The 25,027-nt window shown below is 46.0% G+C and overlaps 1 protein-coding gene across 12 annotated transcripts in view; it reads left to right on the top strand.

The window, feature by feature from the left end:
- Positions 1-25,027, top strand: part of p4ha1b (prolyl 4-hydroxylase, alpha polypeptide I b) — a 103,750-nt gene that overhangs the window by 34,881 nt on the left and 43,842 nt on the right. For 8 of the 12 annotated variants that reach the window (XM_070865583.1, XM_070865589.1, XM_070865590.1 and 5 more), the window contains 7 exons: positions 7,683-7,800; positions 10,797-10,893; positions 11,108-11,259; positions 16,660-16,797; positions 19,248-19,487; positions 21,860-22,065; positions 23,891-24,067. In XM_070865583.1, the coding sequence (XP_070721684.1) occupies positions 7,713-7,800; positions 10,797-10,893; positions 11,108-11,259; positions 16,660-16,797; positions 19,248-19,487; positions 21,860-22,065; positions 23,891-24,067 (1,098 nt within the window). In that variant the 5' untranslated portion in view covers positions 7,683-7,712. Of the gene's footprint in view, positions 1-914; positions 957-7,682; positions 7,801-10,796; positions 10,894-11,107; positions 11,260-16,659; positions 16,798-19,247; positions 19,488-21,859; positions 22,066-23,890; positions 24,068-25,027 lie in introns of those variants that run through there. The other 4 variants (XR_011588351.1, XM_070865582.1, XM_070865581.1 and 1 more) reach the window with 1 other exon arrangement.

Raw genomic sequence — 25,027 nt, 5'->3', positions numbered from 1 at the left:
TTCCCAGTGCAGTGCTGAAGGAGCGCTGCACTGTCGGAGGTGCTGTCTTTCGAATTGAGACGTTAAACCGAGGGCCCCGTCTGCCCCCTCAAGTGGACGTAAAAGATCCCATGGCACTATTTTGAAGAAGAGCAGGGGCGTTATCGACTGTGTCCTAGCCAATATTTATCCCTCATTCAACATAACAAAAAAAACAGATTATATGGTCGTCATCGCTTTGCTGTTTGTGGGAGCTTGCTGTGCGCAAATTGGCTGCTGCGTTTCCCACATTACAGCAGTGACTACACTTCAAAAAAAGTACTTCGTTGGCTGTAAAGCCATTTGAGACGACTGGTGGTCGTGAAAGGCGCTAGATAAATGCAAGTCTTTCTTTGCATTATAGAAATATATCGAACGCAGCCCCAGTTGAGATGTTGCAGGTAATCAAACACAGCTATTCTGTATGGACAGTGTTTGAATTTTTGAGAAGTTTGTTGAGATTGATGTGCTGAGGTGGCAAGGAGGGAAATTACATGGACGATTTGTGGAATTCTGCCTTAACAAAACCGCATACTTGTACACCCACTGCCCCCCTCCCCCCCCCACCCCTACCCAAAGCATGCAATTTGGCAGAAAAAGAACACACATATTTTCACAGTTAGTCACATCTCCTCTCCTACGTGTTAGTCACTAATTCAAGACTGAACAACTGAGCATTGAATGGTATAAAATCGAGGGCTGACCCCATGTTGCAGGGATCCCAAAGGATTAGTGGCATGTTTTCTGTATTAATAATTCTCTTGTGAGGCACAGTGCAGCACTATTCAGTGCGTGCAGAAGCCAGGAGTAGTAAGAAAATGTGCCGCCGCTGTACATGAAACAGGAGCTGAGCTATGTAGAATGTAATTTAATTTGTAATTCGTGAATGATTTGAGGGAGAGGAGAAAAACATGGGCGCAATTTATTCCAATGTAACGGTATGTGGACCATCGCTGTTTTGATTTCATTTCAATTATGCTGCTCTGCTAACACAAAATTAGTTGTACAGGCAACTCTCGATTATCTGGGTCCCTCGGGGATTGGGCTATGCCGGGTAAATGATTTTTCCGTTGGCGCGAGTTGACATTATAAAGTTACAACTTCAATGAATAAATATTGTGCAATCAGCTACAAACAGTAACAAGACAGTTAAGTATGGACACAACCAGCATGCATGCAGGTGGCCTTGAGGAAAGGACTCCGATGTCAGCGGCGGCCTTGAGAGACAGCGGCTGCAACAGTGCGCACACATGGAATTTTAAATGTCGTTACAACGCTTTCCCGTTGCATCCGTGTGTGGATAATCGAGAGTTGCCTGTATACACCCCACTGAGATTTTAAGGCTCCTCTATATCATGGCTTTGTTATCGCGTACAGGTACAAGGTCTCAAATCTGGCTGTCCGAAAATTGGAATTGACTGAAAACTGGCCATTTTTGAGAAAATCCCCATTTTAATACTCAGTAAAATAAAAAGAAATAAAATGCTTTGCTTCTAAAATAATCTTGATCTAAGTAAGGGTGAAGTATATGAACATTTCCTGGGCCCATGATATATTTACTTAGCTGTGTATGGCCTGAGGGAGAAGGGTTCACTGGTGCTCGCCACTAAAATTTAGATTGCGAAGCAAACAAATGTTTGTGATGTTCCACTGAAGCTCAATGGAAGCTCGAGGAACAGCACCTCATCTTTCGTTGAGACACCTTACAGCCTTCTGGACTCAACATCGAGTTCAACAATTTCAAACCGGAACCGCTGCCTATATTTTTTCCCCCCTTTTTTTCCCTTTCCTGCGGCAGGTAATGATTCCACCATTCACACCCCATCTAGACTCATCTTTTGTTTCCTAACTTGTCCCATTATTATCTCATTTTTGCCCATCATCCCTTTTGTCTCTCTAATCTCTCCTGCCTTCCACCCGATCACAGACCTTCCCTTTTGTACTTCCCTCCCCTTCCCCCTTTCCCTGCCCCCCGCACTTCCTGAAGAATCTGTTATATCTCAAACTTTTCCAGTTCTGACCCGAAACGTTAACTCTGTTTCTCTCTCCACAGATGCTGCCTGACCCGCTGAGTATTTCCAGCATTTTCTGCTTTTATTTCAGATTCAAGCTTCCGCTGTATTTTTCTTTGGTATAAATGTTTGCAATTTGTTTTGCTTCCCATTTCATCATTGCTTTTATCTTGAGCCTCCATCACTTGCTGTACCCTACCTCCGAAATCTTCCCCCGATATCCCAGTTTGCACCTGCTGCTCCTACAACTGTGATCTTTTGTGCAATTTCCCCTCCACATTGGCAGCAGTCTCCCATGCCATCAAGACCTGGCATTGTGCAGTTCACTCCAAATATATATGGCTTGTTACATTTTCTTACCTTTTTCAAATGGCTCTCATTCCCCTCCCCCCCCACCCCCCACAAATCCTCCCCTGCCCTCCCCCTTTCCTCCACTGCCCTCCCCCTTTCCTCCCCTCCCCCCTTCCTCCCATCCCCTCCCCTCCCCTCCCCCTTTCCTCCCCTTCCTACCCTCCCCCTTCCTCCCCACCCTCCCGTTCCTCCCCCCTACCATCCCCGTTCCTCCGCCTCCTCCCCCCCGCCCCCCCCCAGTTCCTGCCCTCTTTCTCCCGCCCCCCCAAGTTCCTGCCCTCTTCACCCCCCCCCCCCCCAAGTTCCAGCCCTCTTCACCCCCCCCCCCCAGTTCCTGCCCTCTTCACCCCCCCCCCAGTTCCTGCCCTCTTCACCCCCCCCCCCCCAGTTCCTGCCCTCTTCACCCCCCCCCCAGTTCCTGCCCTCTTCAGCCCCCCCCCCCCCAGTTCCTGCCCTCTTCACCCCCCCCCCCAGTTCTTGCCCTCTTCACCCCCCCCCCAGTTCCTGCCCTCTTCACCCCCCCCAGTTCCTGCCCTCTTCACCCCCCCCAGTTCCTGCCCTCTTCACCACCCCCTCCCAGTTCCTGCCCTCTTACCCCTCCCCAGTTACTGCCCTCTTACCCCTCCCCAGTTCCTGCCCTCTTACCCCTCCCCAGTTCCTGCCCTCTTACCCCTCCCCAGTTCATGCCCTCTTACCCCTCCCCAGTTCCTGCCCTCTTACCCCCCCCAGTTCCTGCCCTCTTACACCCCCCCACTTCCTGCCCTCTTACCCCCCCACTTCCTGCCCTCTTACCCCCCACTTCCTGCCCTCTTACCCCCCCACTTCCTGCCCTCTTACCCCCCCACTTCCTGCCCTCTTACCCCCCCACTTCCTGCCCTCTTACCCCCCCACTTCCTGCCCTCTTACCCCCCCACTTCCTGCCCTCTTACCCCCCCACTTCCTGCCCTCTTACCCCCCCCACTTCCTGCCCTCTTACCCCCCCCCCACTTCCTGCCCTCTTACCCCCCCCAGTTCCTGCCCTCTTACCCACCCCCCCCCCTCCAGTTCCTGCCCTCTTACCCCCCCAGTTCCCTCCCCTCTCCCCCACCCCTCCCCCCAGTTCCCTTCCCTCTTCCACACCGTTCCCTCCCCTCTTCCACCCCTCCACCACCCCATTCCTCCCCTCTCTCCTCACCCCCTCCCCCCCCCCCCCCCCCCATTTGCTGTCTGCTTTCTCCCTCTTGTGAAGTTGCTTGGGACAGTTCCGACATTATAGGAGCCATATTAAGTGCAGGGTGTTAACTGAGACTGAGAAACACAGCAATTGCTGCTTTCGGTGCTAAAATCGATCATGGCTTTCCTAATACTCACCTGAGTGACTTAATGGGCCGCATAATTGCTGATATAGCTTAACATTCAAGACTCAAAAAGAATAATAGCCTAGAAATCACTGTTGGCAATAGGAGTGGATGATTTGAAATGAATGGGTTAACTCCTGTAATTAAATCAATAGACAGGAACATCAAATGAATATCTTAATGTTGGCAAACATCCCTATGCATCTTGTATATCAATATTCTTAGATCGATCAGAAAATGGCAGCTTAAGAGAATGTACATCAACGCCACTAGGATTTCGGAATATTGTAATTGTGGGAGTCTGAATATCATGCTGTATCCAGGGAGTACAGAATGAGGCATAACCCTCAAATTAGATCTTGGCTGTTCAGGAGCGATGTCAGGAAGCACTTCACACAAAGGGTGGTGGAAATCAGCACCTCTTTTTGTTTATTTTTTATTCATTCCTGGGATGTGGGCGTCGCTGGCAAGGCTGGCATTTATTGCCCATCCCTAATTGCACTCGAGAAGGTGGTGATGAGCCGCCTTCTTGAACCGCTGCAGTCCGTGTGGTGAAGGTGCTCCCACAGTGCTGTTAGGGAGGGAGTTCCAGGATTATGACACAGCGACGATGAAGGAACGGCCGATATAGTTCCAAGTCAGGATGGTGTGTGACTGGGAGGGGAACGTGGAGGTGGTGGTGTTGTTCCCATGCACCTGCTGCCCTTGTCCTAGGCGGTAGAGTTGTGGGAGGTGTTGTCGAAGGAAGGGTATTAAGGACTACGGAACCAAGGCGGGTAGATGGAGTTAAGATGCAGATCAGCCATGGTTTAATTTTCATCCTTGTTTGCAAATCCCTCCATGGTCTCGCCCCTCCCTATCTCTGTAATCTCCTCCAGCCCCACAATCCCCAAGATGTCTGCGCTCCTCTAATTCTGCCCTCCTGAGCATCCCTGATTATAATCGCTGAACCATCGGTGGCCGTGCCTTCTGTTGCCTGGGCCCCAAGCTCTGCAACTCCGTCCCTAAACCTCTCCGCCTCTCTACCTCTCCTCCTTCAAGACGCCCCTTAAAACCTACCTCTTTGACAAAGCCTTTGGTCATCTGCGCTAATTTCTACTTATGTTGCTCGGTGGCAAATTTTTTAAATCATGTAATACTCCTGAAGCGCCTTGGGATGTTTCACCACGTAAAAGGCACTATATAAATACAAGTTGTTGTTGTATTAAATAACCTGGTTATTCATCTCATTGCTTTTTCTGGTGATCTTGCTACGTGCAAAACAGTTGCAACATTTTTCTACAAACTTTGTTATATTTTTTATAATCATTATTTTATATACTTAAGATGAAGCTACCAGATTATATCGACATATAAGTATATTTAATAGCTCCAATAAAGCTATAGAGGTTATAATCATCTCTTAAATTACTTGTTGCTAGTATAAGCAGCTTTCACTCTGTTTTGCCTACAATCCCCAGATGGGATGATATACTGTAAATCTCCGTTCCCTCTCCCACAAATGTAGCAATTATGTGTTTGTTTAATGTAGAAATGTTTAACCTCCCTTCTATTTAAAAGTTTCGAATCAAATTTCAAACTTAATTTACCATTAATCTTGCATTATGTAAACTGAATTATTTCTCAATAAAAAAGTTGCTGATCAATTTTCAGGAATTACATTCTAAATAGGCACACCCTGAGGGTCAAGTTAGAGGCGAATTGCTGTTGCTCCAGGAAGTTTACTTCTAAATTGGCAGCTCCTTGTAAATAGCTGGCTCCTGTCCTGGGGAGGTGGGGGGTGAGAAGAGGGCAGCAGAAACCCTCAGGGCAGAGAATGACTGGCTTTTTTAAAAAAAAAAGAAGATTTTTCAGTCGTGCTTTGTTGTTGCTGGGCAGGCCACATAGTCCGCATGTCAGACACGAGACTCCCAAAGCAAGCGCTCTACTTGGAACTCGTCCACAGCAAACGAGCCAAAGGCGGGCAGAGGAAACGTCACAAGGACACCCTCAAAGCCTCCCTGATAAAGTTCAACATCCCCACCGCCACCTGGGAGTCCCTGGCCATAGACCGCCCTAAGTGGAGGAAGTGCATTCGGGAGGGCACTGAGCTCCTCTTGTATCGTTGCCGAGAGCATACAGAAACCAAGCGCAGGCAGCGGAAGGAGCGTGCGGCAAACCAGACTTCCCACCCACCCTTTCCCTCAACGACTATCTGTCCCACCTGTGACAGGGGCTGTGGTTCTCATATTGGACTGTACAGCCACCTAAGAACTCATGCTAAGAGTGGAAGCAAGTCTTTCTCAATTCCGAGGGACTGCCTATGATGAAGAATATATTTCAAGGGCAGTTGGGGATGGGCAATAAATGCTGGCAAGTGTGACATGTACTTTGCTGGTGTGACATGTGGAGATGTGACCGAAATGCTCAACATCAGACTTTCATTATCTGTAGTAATTTAAAATGCAGAGTCCTTGCAGAATGACCAGATTTAATTTGTTTTTGGTGATGTTGTTTGAAGGAGGACTGTTGGCCAGGACAGCAGGAGGATGCCCTGCTTTTATGTTGGGGCTTGTGGGCTGACAAACATGGCTGAGGTTTTTTTTCAATTCGTTCCTGGAATGTGGATGTTGCTGGCAAGGCCGGCATTTAGTGCCCATCCCTAACTGCCCTTGAGAAGGTGGTGGTGAGCCGCCGCCTTGAACCTCTGCAGTCCGTGTGATGAAGGTGCTCCCACAGTGCTGTTAGGGAGGGATTTCCATGCATTTGACCCAGCATCGATGAAGGAACAGCCAATATATTACCAAGTCAGGGTAGTGGGGAACTTGGAGGTGATGGTGTTCCCATTCGCCTGCTGCCGTTGTCCTTCTAGGTGGAAGAGGTCCCGGGTTTGGGAAGTGCTGCTGAAGAAGGCTTGGCATTTAACATCTCATTCAAAGTATGCCACTTCCAGCAATGCAGCTCTTCTTAGGAGCGTGAGCCTAAATTAGGAGCTGAAGTTCTCCTGTGGGGCTTTGTAAGGAAAGGATTAATCAAACGCTCCTGAAGTCTACTCATGCTATACTACTATTTTGCTTTATATTGTTGTATTAACCTTTAGCCTTTGCCTGTTAAGCGGAGAAATAAAGTTTCTCAGTGACTACTGAACCGTTGAAGACTGGCTCTGAGGCAAGAATGTTTGCAACTGAATCAAACTAGCATCCTGTGTCTCGTTTTGATAAATACTTGTGTAATTTTTCTGAGAGTTTAAGGTCATTGGAAAAAGAACGAGGGGCGACATGAGGAAAAAATGTATACGCAGCGAGAGGTTGTGATGTGGAACGTGCTGCCTGAGAGGGTGATGGAGGCTGATTCAATAGTAACATTCAAAGGGAATTGGATAAACATTTGAAGGGGAAGCATTTGCCGGGCTATGAGGAAAGAGCGGGGAAGTGGGACAAATTGGATCGCTCTTTCAAAAAGCCGGCACGGGCACGATGGGCCGAATGTACTGTATCATTCTATGATCTGCACTTGTGTCAAAATATGTAATTGCACTAATATAAAAACAGAAAATGCTGGAAATACTCAGTGGATCAGGCAGCATCTGTACAGAGAGAAACAGAGTTAACGTTTCAGGTCGATGACCCTTCGTCAGAACTGCTGAACTCAGCAGGTCAGGCAGCAGTTCTGACGAAGGGTCATCGACCTGAAATGTCAACTCTGTATCTCTCCACAGATGCTGCCTGACCAGCCGAGTATTTCCAGCATTTTCTGTTTTTATTTCAGATTTCCAGCATCCACAGTATTTTGCTAGTGTATGTAATTTCACTGATGCTCCTTATTATGGTGGCAATGATGTACATTCATTTTTATAAACTTTCAATCTATCATGCACAGGAATAACTTTCATACCACTTACAGCTCACTTATAGTAACTATTGTTCTGATTTGTTCAACTCTTCTGAAATGATTATGCACTTAAATCCCCCATTTTCTGATGCAGAATACCAGCACAGTGCCCAGTTACAAAGCTATGGCGTGTATAAAGATTTGGTGCGTATTAGGACTAGGAGTCCTGATCTCCCTCACACAGGCCCATACCGATTTCTTCACATCTATCGGCAAGTACAAGCTTTTCCTTTTGGTTTAAGTTGTCGTTGTTTTAAAAGATGTTATTGCTCGACTGATAATACAGACTAATACTCAACTAATTATACTTGCATTGGAGGCAGTTCAGGGAAGGTTCACAAGGTTAATTCCTGAGATGAGGAGGTTGTCTTATGACGAAAGGTTGAGCAGGTTGGGCCTATACTCATTGGAGTTTAGAAGAATGAGAGGTGATCTTATAAGATTCTGAGGGGGCTTGACAGGGTAGATGCAGAGAGAATGTTTCTCCTCGTGGGGGAATCTAGAACTAGGGGGCATCGTTTCAGAGTAAGGGGTCGCCCATTTAAAACGGAAATGAGGAGGAATTTCTTCTCTGAGGGTCATGAATCTTTGGAATTCTCTGCCCCAGAGAGCTGTGGATGCTGGGTCATTGAATATATTTAAGGTGAAGAGAGACAGATTTATGAACGATAAGGGAATCAAGGGTTATGGGGAGCGGGCAGGGAAGTGGAGTTGAGGCCAAGATCAGATCAGCCATGATCTTATTAAATGGTGGAGCAGGCTCGAGGGGCCAAATGGCCAACTCCTGCTCCTATTTCTTATGTTATGGAATACATGAGCCATGGATAATAGGGTAAGGCCAGAGTGCACACTTGTTAATCTTTATTTCTGATTAATTATACAAGAGACCGTAAAGAATCTCTATTTTAATGTAACTGTCTCAGTGCATTCTCTCTCAAACAGCAACTTCGCTGGTATGTAAGCTGTGTACACCTAAGACAAAGACAGTCCTAGGTGAACTTATAAAGCAAAACATTAACTGTGTTTTCTGAAGAAGCTAGTTCTTTGAATTTAAAGCACTTCTCTATCCAGGTAATATAATATTAGTAAAAGACCAAATAAAAATCATTATTGTGTGTCATCTACAACACGCACTGCAGCTACTCGCCAAGGCTTCTTCGATAGGAACCTCCCAAACCCGTGACCTCTACCACCAAGAAGGACAAGGGCAACAGGCGCCTGGGAACACCACCACCTCCAAGTTCCCCCCCAAGTTGCACGCCATCCTGACTTGGAAACATATCGCCATTCCTTCATCGTCGCTGGTTCAAAATCCTGGCACTCACTCCCTAACAGCACTGTGGGAGCATCTTCACCACACGGGACTGCAGCGGTTCAAGAAGGCGGCTCACCATCACCTTCTCGAGGGCAATTAGGGATGGGCAATAAATGCCGGCCTTGCCAGCGACACCCACATCCCAGGAACGAATAAAAAAATATTGTTGTAAAAATATTTGTAGTCAAATGGAAGAGCATCACTCTGGATCAACTCTTGTGTTCCTCCTGTGACTTATTACGAAGTGATAGTGGCAGCAGCCTGAGAATGGGCTTGCACATCTGTGATTGCTTAGCTTGGAATAGTAAAAGTTTTGAGGCATTGGAATTGGTCTGAAGCGCATTAGAAACAATACTGCTAGATCTTCTGGCGGGTTGCTCCCAGTCTCGCAGTGCCATCATTGTCCTGTTACTCCACTCCCAAGCATAAATTCTGCCTAACATTTAAGGCCCATTGTTTGCAGAGTTGCCAAATCCAGAAATTAATGGCAGAACAAAGTTGATCAGACCAAGACATCAACCTCACCATTGGTCCATCTCTTTTGCACAAAAAAACATTGATTAGAGGCAAAATGTTAATTTCTAGGCCTCATTTGGTGAATTAAAAAAATATTTTTTGTAGAAAGTTGGTTAAGCAACCAGTGGAATAGATTTAAAGTAATTGGTAGGAAGCTTAGAGGGGATTTGAGGGGAATTTTTTTCAACCGTGGGGGGGAGGAGGGGGGTGGGGGTCTGGAACTCACTGCCTGAAAGGGTGGTAGAGGCAGAAACCCTCACCACATTTAAAAAGTACTTCGATGTGCACTTGAAGTGCTGTAACTTGCAGGGTTACGGACCTGGAGTTGGAAAGTGGGATTAGGCTGGATAGCTCTTTGTCGGCCGGCGCGAACACGATGGGCCGAAATGGCCTCCTTCCGTGCTGTAAATTTCTATGATTCTATGAAAATATAAATGCAAAACGATGCACTTCAAAGCCCAGCATGCATGGGAGGGAAAAAAATAATTTTGTACCTGTGGTTCCACCACTGGGGAGTTTCCTCACCTGATGTCTGGGTCTGTTGTAGACTAACTGCTGGAGATTGATCACTGTGATTAGTCAACAACTCCATTATCGTTGTATCACGCATCTACCAGGATGGTAGAAGGCGAAATGGATGAACCTTAGTCTTTTTTTCGTCTATAGCGATTCCTATGAATGCAGAATCAGCCTCAAAACAGAGATGGCCTGAAATTCCAAAGTACTGCATGGCTGTGGACAGTCACACCCAACGTTCCCGCTAAGCTGCACGGCTACGCAGAGATCTGGAGGCCCCGTGCGTGCTATTCACCGGCTCTTAAATGGGGAAAAAAAATGCAGATGTGCAAAAATTTGAATGGCCTGCACAGCCAGTTAAAGGGAATGTGCGCGCACAAAAAATTAGAGAGCATTTTTCACACTGACAATATTCCATACAATTACTCTGTATGGGGAAGAGGTGGGGGGGGGGGGGGGGGGGGGGAGGGGGGAGAGAAGCAATTGTTACTTGTGAAAATCGAAGGAAAAAACCTTTGAAACCGAAACTAATTGTAAGCAGGAGCAGCAATGCTTTAGCAGACAGGCTGAGGGTGGGTTGGATATATAGCCAGTCAGTCCCTTTGGCTCAGGGTAGAGAAGGTTCTTTTACAGCGTTCAAAATGCACATATCCATATATTTGTTTTAATGTAACTGCTTTCCAAAATAATTTTCTGTAGATTTTTACATGTGAATATTACAGGGTAAATTTAAAAAAAAAACAATCAGAGTATTTTTCAATTTAATTTTTTTTTTAAACTCATGAACTTGTTTTGATCGTGAAATTACTCTTTTTATTAGTGAAACATCTTGCATAAATCTGTTTTGCTTTCCTTGAGCAGGCCACATGACGGATCTGCTGTACACCGAGAAAGATCTGGTGACCTCACTGAAAGATTACATCAAAGCGGAAGAGACCAAACTGGATGAAATCAAACGGTAATCAGGTTTCTTGGAATTTTGAAGAAGGTTTTGTTTAATTTCATTTAGATCCCACTGCTTTCATTTTCTCTCTGTCTCTCGGTTTTTTTTCCCCCCCTCCCTTTGTACGGCTAATGTATTTGTGCAGCAAACCATTTGGGTATATGTTAATGTATAATATCAGTAAAGGTTTAATTCGTTCCTAGCAATAACTTCTTCTCAATCTTACCAGGTGGGCAGAAAAGCTGGACCTACTTAGTGAGGTAGCTACCAAAGATCCGGAGGAGTTCCTTGGGCACCCAGTAAATGCCTTTAAATTGATGAAACGACTCAACACAGAGTGGTTGGAGCTGGAGAACTTGGTTCTCAAGGACATGTCAGATGGTCAGTAGTTAATCAACTTTTTCTAAGTAGACTAATGGACAACATCCCTTTCCCCACCTCACTTCCTCCTCATCCCCTTACTTTTTTTTTTCTCCACCAATCCACGTTCCCGGTATTTTTAAAAAATTCGTTCCTGGGATGTGGGCGTCGCTAGCAAGGCCGGCATTTATTGCCCATCCCTAACTGCCCTCGAGAAGGTGGTGGTGAGCCGCCGCCTTGAACTGCTGCAGTCTGTGTGGTAGATGCCTATCATCTGGAAGGGTAGGGCAATCCAACCTGTGAACCTCTTCATAAGCACTGCTACTTGTTAGGACATTTGCCTGAAGCCCTTTCTTCCCCAGACAACCTGCATGCAACAGGCAGAAAATGCCCTATTAGCAAAAAAGCTCAAGTTTGAAAATCAATTGCTTTTTACGCACTTATGTGTATCTTACATATCTGGTAACTGCATTTGATAGCTCTAGTGACGAACTATAGGATCTGAGGGTTATATAACATGACCAAATGCAACTTTTACCTTGCTTGAAGGTAAAATGTTCACCTTTTTTAAAAAGTATTTTCTCCTCCTTTATTTTCAGAGCAGTATTGTTCTGAAAACAGCTGGGAAAGTAGCCATGGGGAGACTTTTACGCTTTACTTGCCTTTTTGTTTTTATTATTTTCCATGGAAACATTTGGCGTCTCCATAGGATGCCACAGCTGGAATCAATAACTTGGAGGATTACGTCCCACAGCTTCCTGGTGTGACTTCAGCACTGCTGCATCCAGTACAGTTTACTGTCGGAAGTTTGCCTTCCGAGTTTGATCCGAAGATCTTTATTTGATTAAAAACAATTAGCAAGTTGTTTCTGGTGCATGCACATGTTCTGTTTGGTAAAATGCAATTTCCTTTTGCTTGCCAGCACCCACATAACCTGCAGCCAAGAGATCAGGATAGCTGACCTGTCCACAATGATGCTTTTGGCTATTTTCTTTTTAAATGGAGTGCAGCAGCCCTCTGATGTGATTACTCCCTGTCCAATATCCCACAGCCCTGTCCTCCTCTCAGAAGAACATGAGCAGGAGTCGGCCAATCGGCCCCTTGAGCCTGCTCCACCATTCACTAAGATCATGGATGATCTTTAACCTCAACTCCACCTTCCCGCTCGATCCCCGTACACCTTGATTCCTTTAGAGTCCAAAAATCTATCGACCATAGCCTTGAATATACTCAATGACTGAGCACCCACAGCCCTCTGGGGTAGAGAATTCCAAAGATTCACAACCCTCTGAGAGAAGAAATTTCTCCTCCTCAATCCTAACTGGCGATCCCTTATCCTGAGACTATGACCCCTAGTTCAACACTCTCCAGCCAGAGGAAACACTCTCAGCATCTACATTTTCAATCCCTCTCAGAATCTTATATGTTTCAATGCGATCACGTCTCATTCTTCTAAACTCTAGAAACTCATAGGACAACCCTCTTATCCCAGGAATCAGTCCAGTGAACTGCCATTGCACCACCTTTAAGGCAAGTATATCCTTCGTTGGGTATGGAGGCCATAACTGTACACAGTACTCCAACTGTGGTTTCACCAAAGCTCTGTACAATTACAGCAAGGCTTCCTTACTCTTGTACTTCAACCTCCTTCCAATACAGGCCAACATACCATTTCTCTCTCGCTGTGCAGTGAATGAAAACAGGTACTTTGCTGCGTCGTTAAATGGAACCTGCTTTGCAGTGTGTGTATACCAGGCTACCTTTATTTTGAATTAAAAACAGAAACTACTAGAAATACTCAGCAGGTCAGGCAGCATCTGTGGAGAGAGAAACAAGAGTTAACGTTTCAGGTCGACAACCCATCGTCACAACTGGAAAAAGTTAGTGATGTACCAGGTAGGGGCAGTGAAAGCGGGGGAGGGGAGGAAAGAACCAAAGGGAAGATTTGTGATCGGGTGGAGGGTAGGGGAGATTAGAGAGACAAAAGGGATGATGATGTAAGGCAAAAGGAGATGGTGAGGGGAAAGAGAGGGGGCAGGCCAGGGGATGTGTGCTAAACGGGCCAGAAAGAGAGGGGAAGAGTGGGTGAGCATGCCTGGGGAAAAGGTCGGGGGGAGGGGGGTGTGAACAGATACGTGTGAGAGAGGGGGAAGAGCACCTTTACTTTGAATCTTAGTTTATGACTGGTTTTGGAATACGTGTGTCGTAGCAAAAGAAGCAGGGTATGAGAGGTTATTTCTGGTAAATGGGTTCAGTGTTCCACCAGTGTTTCCTGACTTGGAATAAGTCCAGTGTTTCATTTCAGTTTCTCTTTCATCACGAGTGCATTCGAAGGATTGTCATACAGGACTGAATCGGGCTGAACTCTATAGGGGAATTCATTCCATTTTACCTTTGAGGAACCCACGCCCAGTTTTTGTTTGTGTGTCTTTGACGTGTTACCGGCTCCGTCAAGTTCACATCTGCACTCCATTCAATAAATAAATTCCAGTTAAAACAGCTGGGTTCATATTGAAATAGTTCCACTAAAAAAAGCTGGGAGTCTCTAAATGTGGACAAGGCAGTCCAGACTTGACTGTGCAGCAGCCGACAGTTTTACTGCACGAAACTTCTCAATAAACTTCATTTGGCAGATGAGGTGGTTATGCAGCAAAAAAGGCAGCGGACCGTTCCATGTTGTAAATTGGATGCGAGCCTGTCATGAAGAAATACAAGACTCAACAAAAGAACATTAATGTGCGAATATTTCACCCTGATTTCTTAATCAATGGAATATGTCCGAGCAGTCATTTTTTTGTTGTTGAAATTTTAGAAGAATGAAAGTGATGGGAGTGTTTTCATGGACATGTTATTTAAAAAAACGTGATTGAGGTTGGCAGGCATTGAGTGGCCTTGGCTGCTGAGCAAAGTTGTCGTACCATTCCTTATCGAAAGCTTGCTAGCTTCCGTTGACTTAAGATGAACATTCCTGCCCCTGACGGTGCTTGCTGCAACACTGGTTTATGTCTAGGCTTCCCACACTCTGATATGTGAGATAATGGCATTTGCTTTCTCAATGGGCTTGGATGACGGCTGCTAAGTAGTCAAGGTCATGAGCAATCCAACCACTCGCACAAGTTGGATGAAAGTTCCCTCACTACCAGAGGACGCCTAATATTTTCAAAATGAATTACCAAGGAGCCCCAAAAAAGTTCCGAATGTTGCAGAAAGGAGGTGGTGAAGGAGCAGCAGAGAGTGCAAATTGTGGACAATTTGACCTGTGCTCGCTGCCCGTGTCCTAAATCGCACCAAGTCACGCTCACCTATCACCCCCCCCCCCCCGTGCTCGTTGATCTACACTGGCTTCCAGTTAAGCAACGCCGCGATTTCAAAATTCTCATCCTTATTTTCAAATCTCTCCATGGCCTCGCCCCTCCCTAGCTCTGTAATCTCCTCCAGCCCCACAACCCCCCGGGATGTCTGCGGTCCTCTAATTCTGCCCTCCTGAGCATCCTGGCACAGGCATGATGGGCCCAATAGCCTCCTTCTGTGCCATAAATTGTTATGATTCTGTGGTTTCTTTTGACTTGTCTGGTGTTGGGCCAAAAGTAGGGAGGGAAACTGCATTCTCAGTGCAGCAGCACCCAACCAGGCAAGTTATTGATGATAGTTGTGCCGGTTTCCCAGGCCTCCTCACGGGAAAGCTTTGCCCAAGTCTGGAAGGCACAGTTGAGACTAGGAGGGCGATGTATCGTACAGGCACTGATGAACTAAAGCGCTGTGTGGATTCACTAACCTGACCCAGGTTACCTGAGGAGTCAAGCAAAGGTGAAGTTCTGCCCTAGAGCGAAGGGGAGGGAGGGAGAGTACAACAGTGAGTGAATCTGCACTACTCTTGCATGTAGCCTCACAGTTAATTAAAGGAAGGTTTTAACAGAGATCTTGTGTTCATGGGGAGAAAAATGGCCGTTGCAAATTAGAACAGAAGGAGGTAGGGATAGATGCATAGAAAAATAGGTACAGGAGTAGGCCATTCGACCCTTCGAACCTGCACCACCATTCAATAAGATCATGGCTTATCATTTACCTCAGTACCTCTTTCCTGCTTTCTCTCCATACCCCTTGATCCCTTTAGCCGTAAGAGCCATATCCAACTCCCTCTTGAATATATCTAATGAACTGGCATCAACAACTCTCTGCGAAAGAGAATTCCACAGGTTAATAACTCTCTGAGTGAAGAAGTTTCTCCTCCTCTCAGTCCTAAATGGCTTACCCCTTATCCTTAGACTATGACCCCTGGTTCTGGACTTCCCCAATATCGGGAACATTCTTCCTGCATCTAACTTGTCCAGTCCCGTCAGAATTTTATATGTTTCTATGAGATTCCCTCTCATTCATCTAAACTCCAGTGAATACAGGCCCAGTCGATCCAGTCTCTCCTCATATGTCAATCCTGCCATCCCGGGATTCAGTCTGGTGAACCTTCGCTGCACTCCCTCAATAGCAAGAACGTCCTTCCTCCGATTAGGAGACCAAAACTGAACACAATATTCCAGGTGAGGCCTCACCAAGGCCCTGTACAACTGCAGTAAGACCTCCCTGCTCCTATACTCAAATCCCCTAGCTACGAAGGCCAACGTGCCATTGTCTTCTTCACCTGTACCTGCATGCCAACTTTCAATGACTGATGTACCATGACGTACTGATGTACCCAGGTCTCATTGCACCTCCCCTTTTCCTAATCTGCCGCCATTCAGATAATAATCTGCCTTCGTGTTTTTGCCACCAAAGTGGATAACCTCACATTGGTGAAAAGGCCTAGTGAAAGGCTTGAATGTGATCTTTAATTTTGAGTTTTGATAGCTGTGTCTCTACAGGAAATGCTGGAAACACCCTGGGTCAGGCAACGTCTGTGGAGAGAGAAAAAAACGAGTTAACGTTTCAGGTCGATGACCTTTCGTCAGAACTGGTAAATGTTAGAGATGTAACAGGTTTTAAGCTCAACGTAAACTCGAGGAACAGCACTTCATCTTTCAATTAAACCTTTCGGACTCGACATTGAGTTCAGCAATTTCAGATCTTAACCTCTGCCCCCGTTGCTGATGATTCTGCCATTTACATCTTATGCTTCTTCACTTGTCCCATTTCCATCTCCTTTTGCCTCGCTCCATCATCCCTTTTGTCATTTAATCTCTTCTGCCTTCCACCCTGTCACAGACCTTCCCTGTTGTTCTTTCCTCTTTCCCTGCCCCCTACACTTGCTTAAAGCCTGTTACATCTCGTAACTTTTTCCAGTTCTGATGGAAGGTCATCGACCTAAAACGTTAAATATGCTTCTCTCTCTGCAGATGCTGCCTGACCCGCTGAGTATTTCCAGCATTTTCTGCTTCCGTTTCAGATTTCCAGCATCCGCAGTATTTTTGCTTTTCTGTGTGTCTGCAGGATTCATTTCGAACCTCACCATTCAGAGGCAGCACTTCCCGAGCGATGAAGACCAGACTGGAGCTGCCAAGGCTCTGATACGGCTCCAGGATACATACAATCTAGACGCTGACACCATCTCTCAGGGCAACTTGCCAGGTATGCAGCAAAGATGATTTGTTATTGTGGTACTGCTACTGGCTGATGACGCAACAGGTTCTGTGCAGATGGCAGCAAGAACAAAGTAACTGCTGGATTTGCTAAGCCTTGTGGCAGAGAACATCTGTGTTGTTTGAATGTTTGTTGGGTGTAAACCTCATAAAAGCAGCGTTCTCTTCTGGTGGGAGAAGTTGGACTAAAATACTGCCAAGTGAGTATTTGTACAAAACTACACCCAGAATGTTACTTTAAGTTTTGTGGCCACACATTACTGAGCATATTGACCTGAATTGGACAAAATACTCGCTCCATTCTAATTCGCACCATATTAAGTCACACCAAGGTACACCTTTGACACCAAAACTTCTCTCATTACTTCGCAGGATCGCTATTTGTTATACGCATAGGCAAATATGTCAGCTGTTTGTGGGGTCAGCGTACGCGGAATTTTGACTGGGCCGCACAGCCCTTTAAAGGGACCGTGCACCCATAATAATTAAAGGGAACATTGTCCCCCAACGCCTTGGGCTGGATTTTCGGCTTGTTGCCAGCTCTGTAATGGCAATGGAAAACATTTCCATACAGCCGGCTAGCTTCCAGCGCCCCGCCCGGACATTCGGTGCTACATTTGCGGGGGCGCGGAGCATTACCGCCTGGGAGAGGCAAACAGGTGTGCAACATCCCTGGTTGCAACACTGGCTCGATATTTGGTGCGCGACCAATCCGTAGCGCCCCACAGCGCACCATAGTGGGACCGCCTGGAAAAGCTGGCGGTCCGAGCTATACCATCCGCAGTGAGGGGAAGTAATGTCGACCTGAGGTAAGTGTGATTGTTAATTTTTACGATTAATGTTGATGTGGCGTCAGTAAGGTTTGTTTGGTGGGTTTTTTTCAGATTTTTTTTCCAGGGAAGCCCCTCTCAGGGCCCTCCGAGGCCGGCTGTTTAGCTCGGGATTTTCAGTTGCTCAGCCGGCCTAGCGCCCTGAGAGAGATGTGCAACACCTCCCTTAGCGTTCCGCTCCACACAAAGGGCCCAGCTGCTGATTTTTACGGCTGGAGACGCAAAACCATTTCCCTCCTGGATTAATGCCGCAACAGAGACATGACCGAATTTCCACCCCAGAAGTTTTTAAATTCTCATCCTCATGTCAAAATTCCTCCATGGCCTCTTCCCTTCCTATTTGAATTCAGCAATGTGAACGCCCCGAACCCGGGAGGGTGAGCCCTGACTGTTCTCTGAAAGTGGTAATGTTAGCACTGTGAGCTTTGGAACTTGGCTGTCACAATGAATGGGGACCAATCAGAAATTTGGTGTTGCAAATAGTCAGGGCCATGTTCCACAGACATTGACCAGTTGATCTGTCCTTAGGTGATCTTGGTTGACCAGCATATTGTTTATCCGGTCAAGCAATGCCTCGATTTCAAAATTCTCATCCTTATTTAAATATCCCTCCATGGACTCGCCCCTCCCTATCTCTGTAATCTCCTGCAGCCCCGCAACACCACCCGAGATGTCTGCGCTCCTCTAATTCTGCCCTCTTGAGCATCCCTGATTATAATCGCTCAACCATTGGTGGCCGTGCCTTCTGTTGCCTGGGCCCCAAGCTCTGGAACTCCCTCCCTAAACCTCTCCGCCTCTCTACCTCTCTTTGCTCCTTCAAGACGCTCCTTAAAATCTATCTCTTTGACCTGTGCTAATTTCTGCTTGTGCGGCTCAGTGTCAAGTTTCGATCTCACAATACTCCTGTGAAGCGCCTTGGGACGTTTCACTACGTTAAAGGCGCTATATAAATACAAGTTGTTGGCCATTGATGGTCAACATGTTCTCAGAAAATAACAGCTTGCATATATATAGCACCTTTACCATTGGAGAAACATTCCAAGGTGCGTCAACAGCAGCATGTAGAAATTAGGCAGCGAGCAAAGGAGGTCAGAAGGGATGACCAAAAGCTTGGTTTAAGTGTTGTGTTTTAAGGATCATCTTGAGGAGGAGAGGGAGGTGGTGGGATTCAGGGAGGAATATGAGAGCGCAACCTAGGCAGCCAGTGGTGGAGCAAGGGGAGAGGACTACACAAGAGGGAGTCAGAGGAACAGAGAGTTTGGGGAGGGGTGAGTTTAAGGTTGCAAGAAAAACAGATTATTTGGTCATTATCACCTTGCTGTTTGTGGGAGCTTGCTTGTGCGCAAATTGGCTGTCCCGTTTCCTACATTACAACAGTGACGACACTGTAAAGCGCTTTGAGACGTTCGGTGGTCGTGAAAGGGGCTATATAAATCCAAGTCTTTCTTTCAAGAAGTGACAGAGATGAGAGGGGTGAGGCCATGGAGAGATTTAAACACAAGGATCAGAATTTTTAACTTAAAGTTGGGAAACCAGATTGCAATTGCTGTTCATTATCTGTCTGACCCAGCTCTGCAAAGACATGATTCTGTTCCTCTTTTACTCTCAGGTGTGACATATAAAACATCACTCTCAGCAGAAGACTGCTTTGAGCTGGGAAAAATAGCCTACTCGGATACAGATTACTACCACACAGAGCTATGGATGGAGCAGGCACTGAGGCAGCTGGATACTGGCGAGATATCCACCATTGACAAGATCACCGTACTGGACTACCTGAGCTACTCAGTGTATCAGCAAGGCGATTTGGACCATGCACTGGAGCTTACAAAGAGACTGCTGAAACTGGGTATGGATGTGATGTGAGGGGCTCCTTATGTAGGGAACTCTAAAGCTGCAGTGATGATACAAAGATAAGTGGGAAAGCAAGTTGTGAGAAGGATGCAAAGAATCTGCAAAGGGATATAGACAGGCTAAGTGAGTGGGCAAAAATTTGGCAGATGGAGTATAAGGTGAGGAAAAGTGAGGTAATCCACTTTGGTCGGAAAAATAAAAAAGCTAATTATTATTTAAATGGGAGGTTACAAAATGCTGCGATACAGAAAGATCTGGGGGTCCTTGTACATGAAACACAAAAAGTTAACATGCAGGTACAGCAAATAATTCTGACGGCAAATGGAATATTGGCCTTTATTGCAAGGGGGAGGGAGTATAAAAGTAGGGACGTCCTGCTACAACTGTACAGGGCGTTGGTGAGACCACACTTGGCGTACTGCGTACAGTTTTGGTACCCTTATTTAAGGAGGGATATACTTGTATTGGAGGCAGCTCAGAGAAGGTTCACGAGGTTGATTCCTGAGATGAAGAGGTTGTCATATGAAGAAAAGTTGCACAGGTTGGGCCTATACTCATTGGAGTTTAGAAAACTGAGAGGTGATCTTACTGAATCTTATAAGATTCTGAGGGGGCTTGACGGGGTAGATGAAGAGAGGATGTTTCCCCTTGTGGGAGAATTTAGAATCTAGTTTCAGAATAAGGGGTCGCACCTTTAAAACGGAGACGAGGAATTTCTTCCCTCAGAGGGTCGAGAGCTGTGGAGGCTGGATCATTGAATATATTTAAGATGGAGATAGAAAGATTTTTGAACGGTAAGGGAGTGAAGAAGGGTTATGGGGAGCGGGCAGGGAAGTGGAGTTGAGGCCAAGATCAGATCAGCCATGATCTTATTGAATGGCGGAGCAGGCTCGAGGGGCCAAATGGCCGACTCCTGCTCCTATTTCTTTTGTTTCTTGTGTACAGTTGATAAAGATAGGAATGAGTGCAATTCTGTTGCAAATTAGGGTTTAAAGCTAAACCTGATTAAGGATCACTGTTTTTAAGTCTTCTGCGGAAGGATTTACAGCTGTATTGACACATTTAATAAACAACCTGTAATCATCAAATTCCCAAACAAGTGGCAGCTTCAGATCTGTACTTTTCAATATCCTTAACAAATGGAATTATGACGAATACATAAGTAAAATGTCTTAATTCAGAAATATGACCTTGTACCCAAAGTAATCGAGTATACCGGGCCATTCAAGTATGCACTAGAAATGATGTAGGTTATCACTCTGAACTCTAGGTCTCTTCGACCTAACAGATAAATAATATTCTCACAGCTCAAACATTTCAGGCTAAAACTCCACGTCAGATTTATTAAGAAATAAAATTATGTCCTGGATGGTGATCGACACAGTTAGAGCTGTAGCTGGATTTAAATTATTTGGACAGGGTGGTTTTGAAGTGTGTAACTGTACCCTCCCAAAGTTCTAATGTTTGAATCTTTGTCTTAAAGTCAGCGACTTAAATATTTCAAAAATACAACGGGTACATAAGAAATAGGCGTAGGCCGTACAGCCCCTCAAGGCTGTTCCACCATTCAGTAAGATCATGGTTGATCTTCGACCTCAACTACACTTTCCCGCCCAATCCCCATATCCCTTCCTGTATAGGGGGGACAGATGGGCACAATTGCAGCAATCATTAGGTAGTAGAGCTTTAAGAGGCTGCCCCATTCAACAACAACTTGTATTTATATAGCGCATTTAACATAATAAAACGTCCCAAGGCGCTAGAAGAAAAAACAAATAATTTTGACACCAAGCCACATAAGAAATTATGGCAGATGACCAAAGCTTGGTCAAAGAGGCAGGTTTTAAGGAGCATCTTGAAGGAGGAAAGAGAGATAGAGAAGCGGAGAGGTTTAGGGAGGGAGTTCCAGAGCTTGGGGCCCAGGCAGCTGAAGGCACATCCACCGATGGTTGAGCAGTAATAATCAGGGATGCTCAAGAGGGCAGAATTTGAGGAGTGCAAACATCTCGGAGGGTGGGGGGGGAGAGGGGAGGGAAGAGAGAGAGAGAGGGGCGAGACCATGGAGGGATTTGTAAACCAGGATGAGAATTTTGAAATCGAGGCATTGCTTAACTGGGAGCCGGTGTAGGTCAGCGAGGACAGGGTGATGGATGAGCGGGACTTGATGCGAGTTAGGTCACAGGCAGCTGAGTTTTGGATCACCTCATAGTCAGGACTAGAGGCAACAAAGGCATGGATGAGGGCTTCAGCAGCAGATGAGCTGAGGCAGGAGGTGGGCAAAGTTCATTCATCAAAGTTGTGTTTAATTTGGAAATGTCAGTTGAAGATGAGATTTATGTGAAAGCTGTATTGACCTCGATGTTACAGATCCAGAGCACCAGCGAGCAAATGGAAACCTGAGATATTTCGAGTACATGATGGCCGACCAGAAAAAGGAAAGGTCAGACGTGGCCCAGAAGACTGCAGGAAACAAATCGAGGAATGTTTCGCAGTCTAAGAAAGGTCGCCCAGAGGATCACCTCCCAGAGAGACAGAAATATGAGAAGCTGTGCCGCGGTGAAGGTATCAAACTGGTAGGTGAATAGTTTGAGCGAGGAGGGGTCCTGGGTGCTGAGGATTCACGCCGTGCAGTAGCTGTGTTTTGCTTCTCCAGTCGATTTGTATAGAATGTATGACATGACTTGTACAAGCCAAACAAGTGGGGAAGGTAGCAGATTTGTCGCTTGATTTCCGCCAATGGGGAAATCAAATGAATGAACGAGATAAGAACCCATTTTTGCTCAGTGGTAGCAAACTCGCCTCGGAATGTGAAGGTTATGGGTTCAAGTCCCACTTCAGAGACTTAAGCACATAATCCAGGCTGGCACTACCAGTGCAGTGCTGAGGGAGCGCCGCACTGTCAGAGATGCCGTCTTTCGGATGAGACATTAAAGCCAGGTCCCCGTCTGCCCTCTCAGGTGGTCGTAAATGATCCCACAGCACGATTTCAAAGAAGAGCAGTGGAGTTCTCCCTGGTGTCCTGGCCGATATTTGACCCTCAACCAACACCACCAAAAACAGATTATCTGGTCATTTATTTAATTGCTGTTTCTGGGAGCTTGCTGTGCCCAAATTGGCTGCCCCGTTTCCTACGTTGCAACAGTGACTGCGCTTCAAAAAGTACATCATTGGCTGTAAAGCGCCTGAGGTCATGGGACGTCGTGAGGTCATGAAAGGTGCTCTATAAATGCAAGTTATTTATTTTTAAATGCAAAGCGCAGCTACTGCAGACCTTCCAGCAATTGTGTCAATGTTGCCAAGGTGGAGGTGGGGAAGAATTGGTCGTGATTCTCTTTGCTGATTGTTATCTGGTAACGTGTGGGCATTGATTGAGAACCCGATTGGGCTCAGCCGTGTTGCTGCTCCCACAGTTGAATGGGCTGCTGACTAGGCTCCTATGTGAAGAATGGCCACTTGGACAAAGCGCCAGGAGATGACTGGGGCTGGTACCTAGCATGGGTCGCCACTCTTTACAAGGCGAAGGATAAGAGGGGGAAATCGGGAAAACAAAATGGCTGAAGAATTAACATTTTAAACTTCTCCTCCTTGTTTTCAAATCCCTCCATGGCCTCTCCCCTCCCTACCTCTGTAATCTCCTCCAGCCCCAAAACCCTCTGAGATCTTTGCAAACCTCCTATTCTTACTTTTGAACATCCCTGACTTAAAATACTGCACCATTGGCTGTCATGCCTTCAGCTGCCTAAGTTCTGTAATTCCCTCCCTAACCTCTCTGACTCTGCACTTCCCTTTTCTCCTTTAAGACGCTCCTTAAAACCTACCTCTTCGACCAAGCTTTTGGTCACCTGTCCTAACATCTCCTTATATGGCTTGGTGTCAACATTTTTATTTGATAATACTGCTGTGAAGCGCCTTGGGATGTTTTATTGCGTCAAATGTGCCATATAAATATAAGTTGTTGTCAAATTGTAGTGCTTAGGTCAGGTAACTGCAGTACTGCTGAGCTAGCAGTACCAAGCTTCCACTGGAGTAGCACTGGGCTGGGTGATATTACTGATTTTGCTATTTATTTATCTGCAGACTTTGGTTGTGTAGGCAATGTGTATGATACTGATTTTCATCTGTTCTTGGAGACTTGAAGAATGGATCAGCATCCAAAGTTTTTCTTATTGAGGCGAAGTTACTTTTTTTCACTAAATTAGTCCGGTGATCTTGCATGAACTGGTTCTTCATCTCATGTCTGTTTACTGCAGGTTGCTGGTGCAAAATGGTTCTGCATTTCTCTCCGTAATAGTCGCTGCACTCCAACATTAAATCGGGGTGTCGAGCACTTTGAGATGTTTCGACACATATGACGCAGCACTATCGTAAATGGCCGTCTTCATTTCTGTTTCTGTGCAGAATCCTCGAAGGCAAAAAAAGCTCTTTTGCAGCTATTCAAACGCAAACAGGAGTCCATGGTACATTCTGCGACCTGTGAAACAGCAGGTAGAATGGGACAAACCTCGAATTGTCCGCTACATCGATATCATTTCTGACCAGGAAATTGAGCGAGTGAAAGAGTTGGCAAAGCCAAGGGTAAGACATCACGCCACTCCGAGGTGGCTTTGTACATTAGTTCATTAGCTCTGTTGTGAGCCTGGGTGATTTTCCCTTCAATCAAACTTACTTTGTGCTATTTTCCACTCCCTCCTGGAAGACCCTACTGCATCATTTACGCTCTTCCTCCACACCCAATTGGTTGACAGTTCTTGGACTGTTTGAAATGGTCAAATTGAGTCTTGGGGCACTTTTGAAAGCTAATCTTAGAGTGTAATATTAAGGGTGCTGCGAACAGCAATGTCGGTGCAGTGCATAGGAGAATCTAGAACTAGGGGGCATAGTTTAGGAATAAGGGGTCGCCTATTTAGAACAGAGGGTCGTAAATCTGTGGAATTCTCTGCCCCAGAGAGCTGTTGAGGCTATGTCACTTAATATATTTAAGGCAGAGATAGACAGATTTTTGAACGATAAGGGAGTGAAGGATTACGGGGAGCGGGTAGGGAAGTGGAGCTGAGTCCATGATCAGATCAGCCATGAATCTTATTAAATGGCAGAGCAGGCTCAAGGGGCCAAATGGCCGACTCCTGCTCCTATTTCTCACGTTCTTACTGGTTCAAGACCTGAGTGTAGCTCACTTGCCCGCCTGCTTCACAGGGATGCGTGTCTCATGGGCCACCCGAGAAGGGGACTGCGCTCTTTTTTTAAAAGAAATGATGTCGATGCATCAGAAAATAGTTTTAAAACATTTTTTTAAGCCACCACCTGAACAAAAGCAACCGAAACATCCATTTTCTGTATCCCATGAATCCAACCCATGAATGTGTCAGTAAATGACCAGTCTTCACCCTCGGTGTCAGATCTTGTGTCTGAGACCCTACAGTCATGCAATTGGCTTCTCTCCCTGAGGGCAGTGTGGAGATCTGTTTGATGCTTATGTAACTGATGGAGATGTGCAGGATCTGCCCAGGTCCATGATAGAAAGCATCTGTGCAATCT

Source organism: Pristiophorus japonicus, chromosome 22 (genome assembly GCF_044704955.1).
Source record: "Pristiophorus japonicus isolate sPriJap1 chromosome 22, sPriJap1.hap1, whole genome shotgun sequence".
NCBI lineage: Eukaryota > Metazoa > Chordata > Chondrichthyes > Pristiophoridae > Pristiophorus > Pristiophorus japonicus.
Note: the sequence above shows the minus strand (reverse complement) of the source record. Positions and strands in the feature narration are given on the sequence as shown.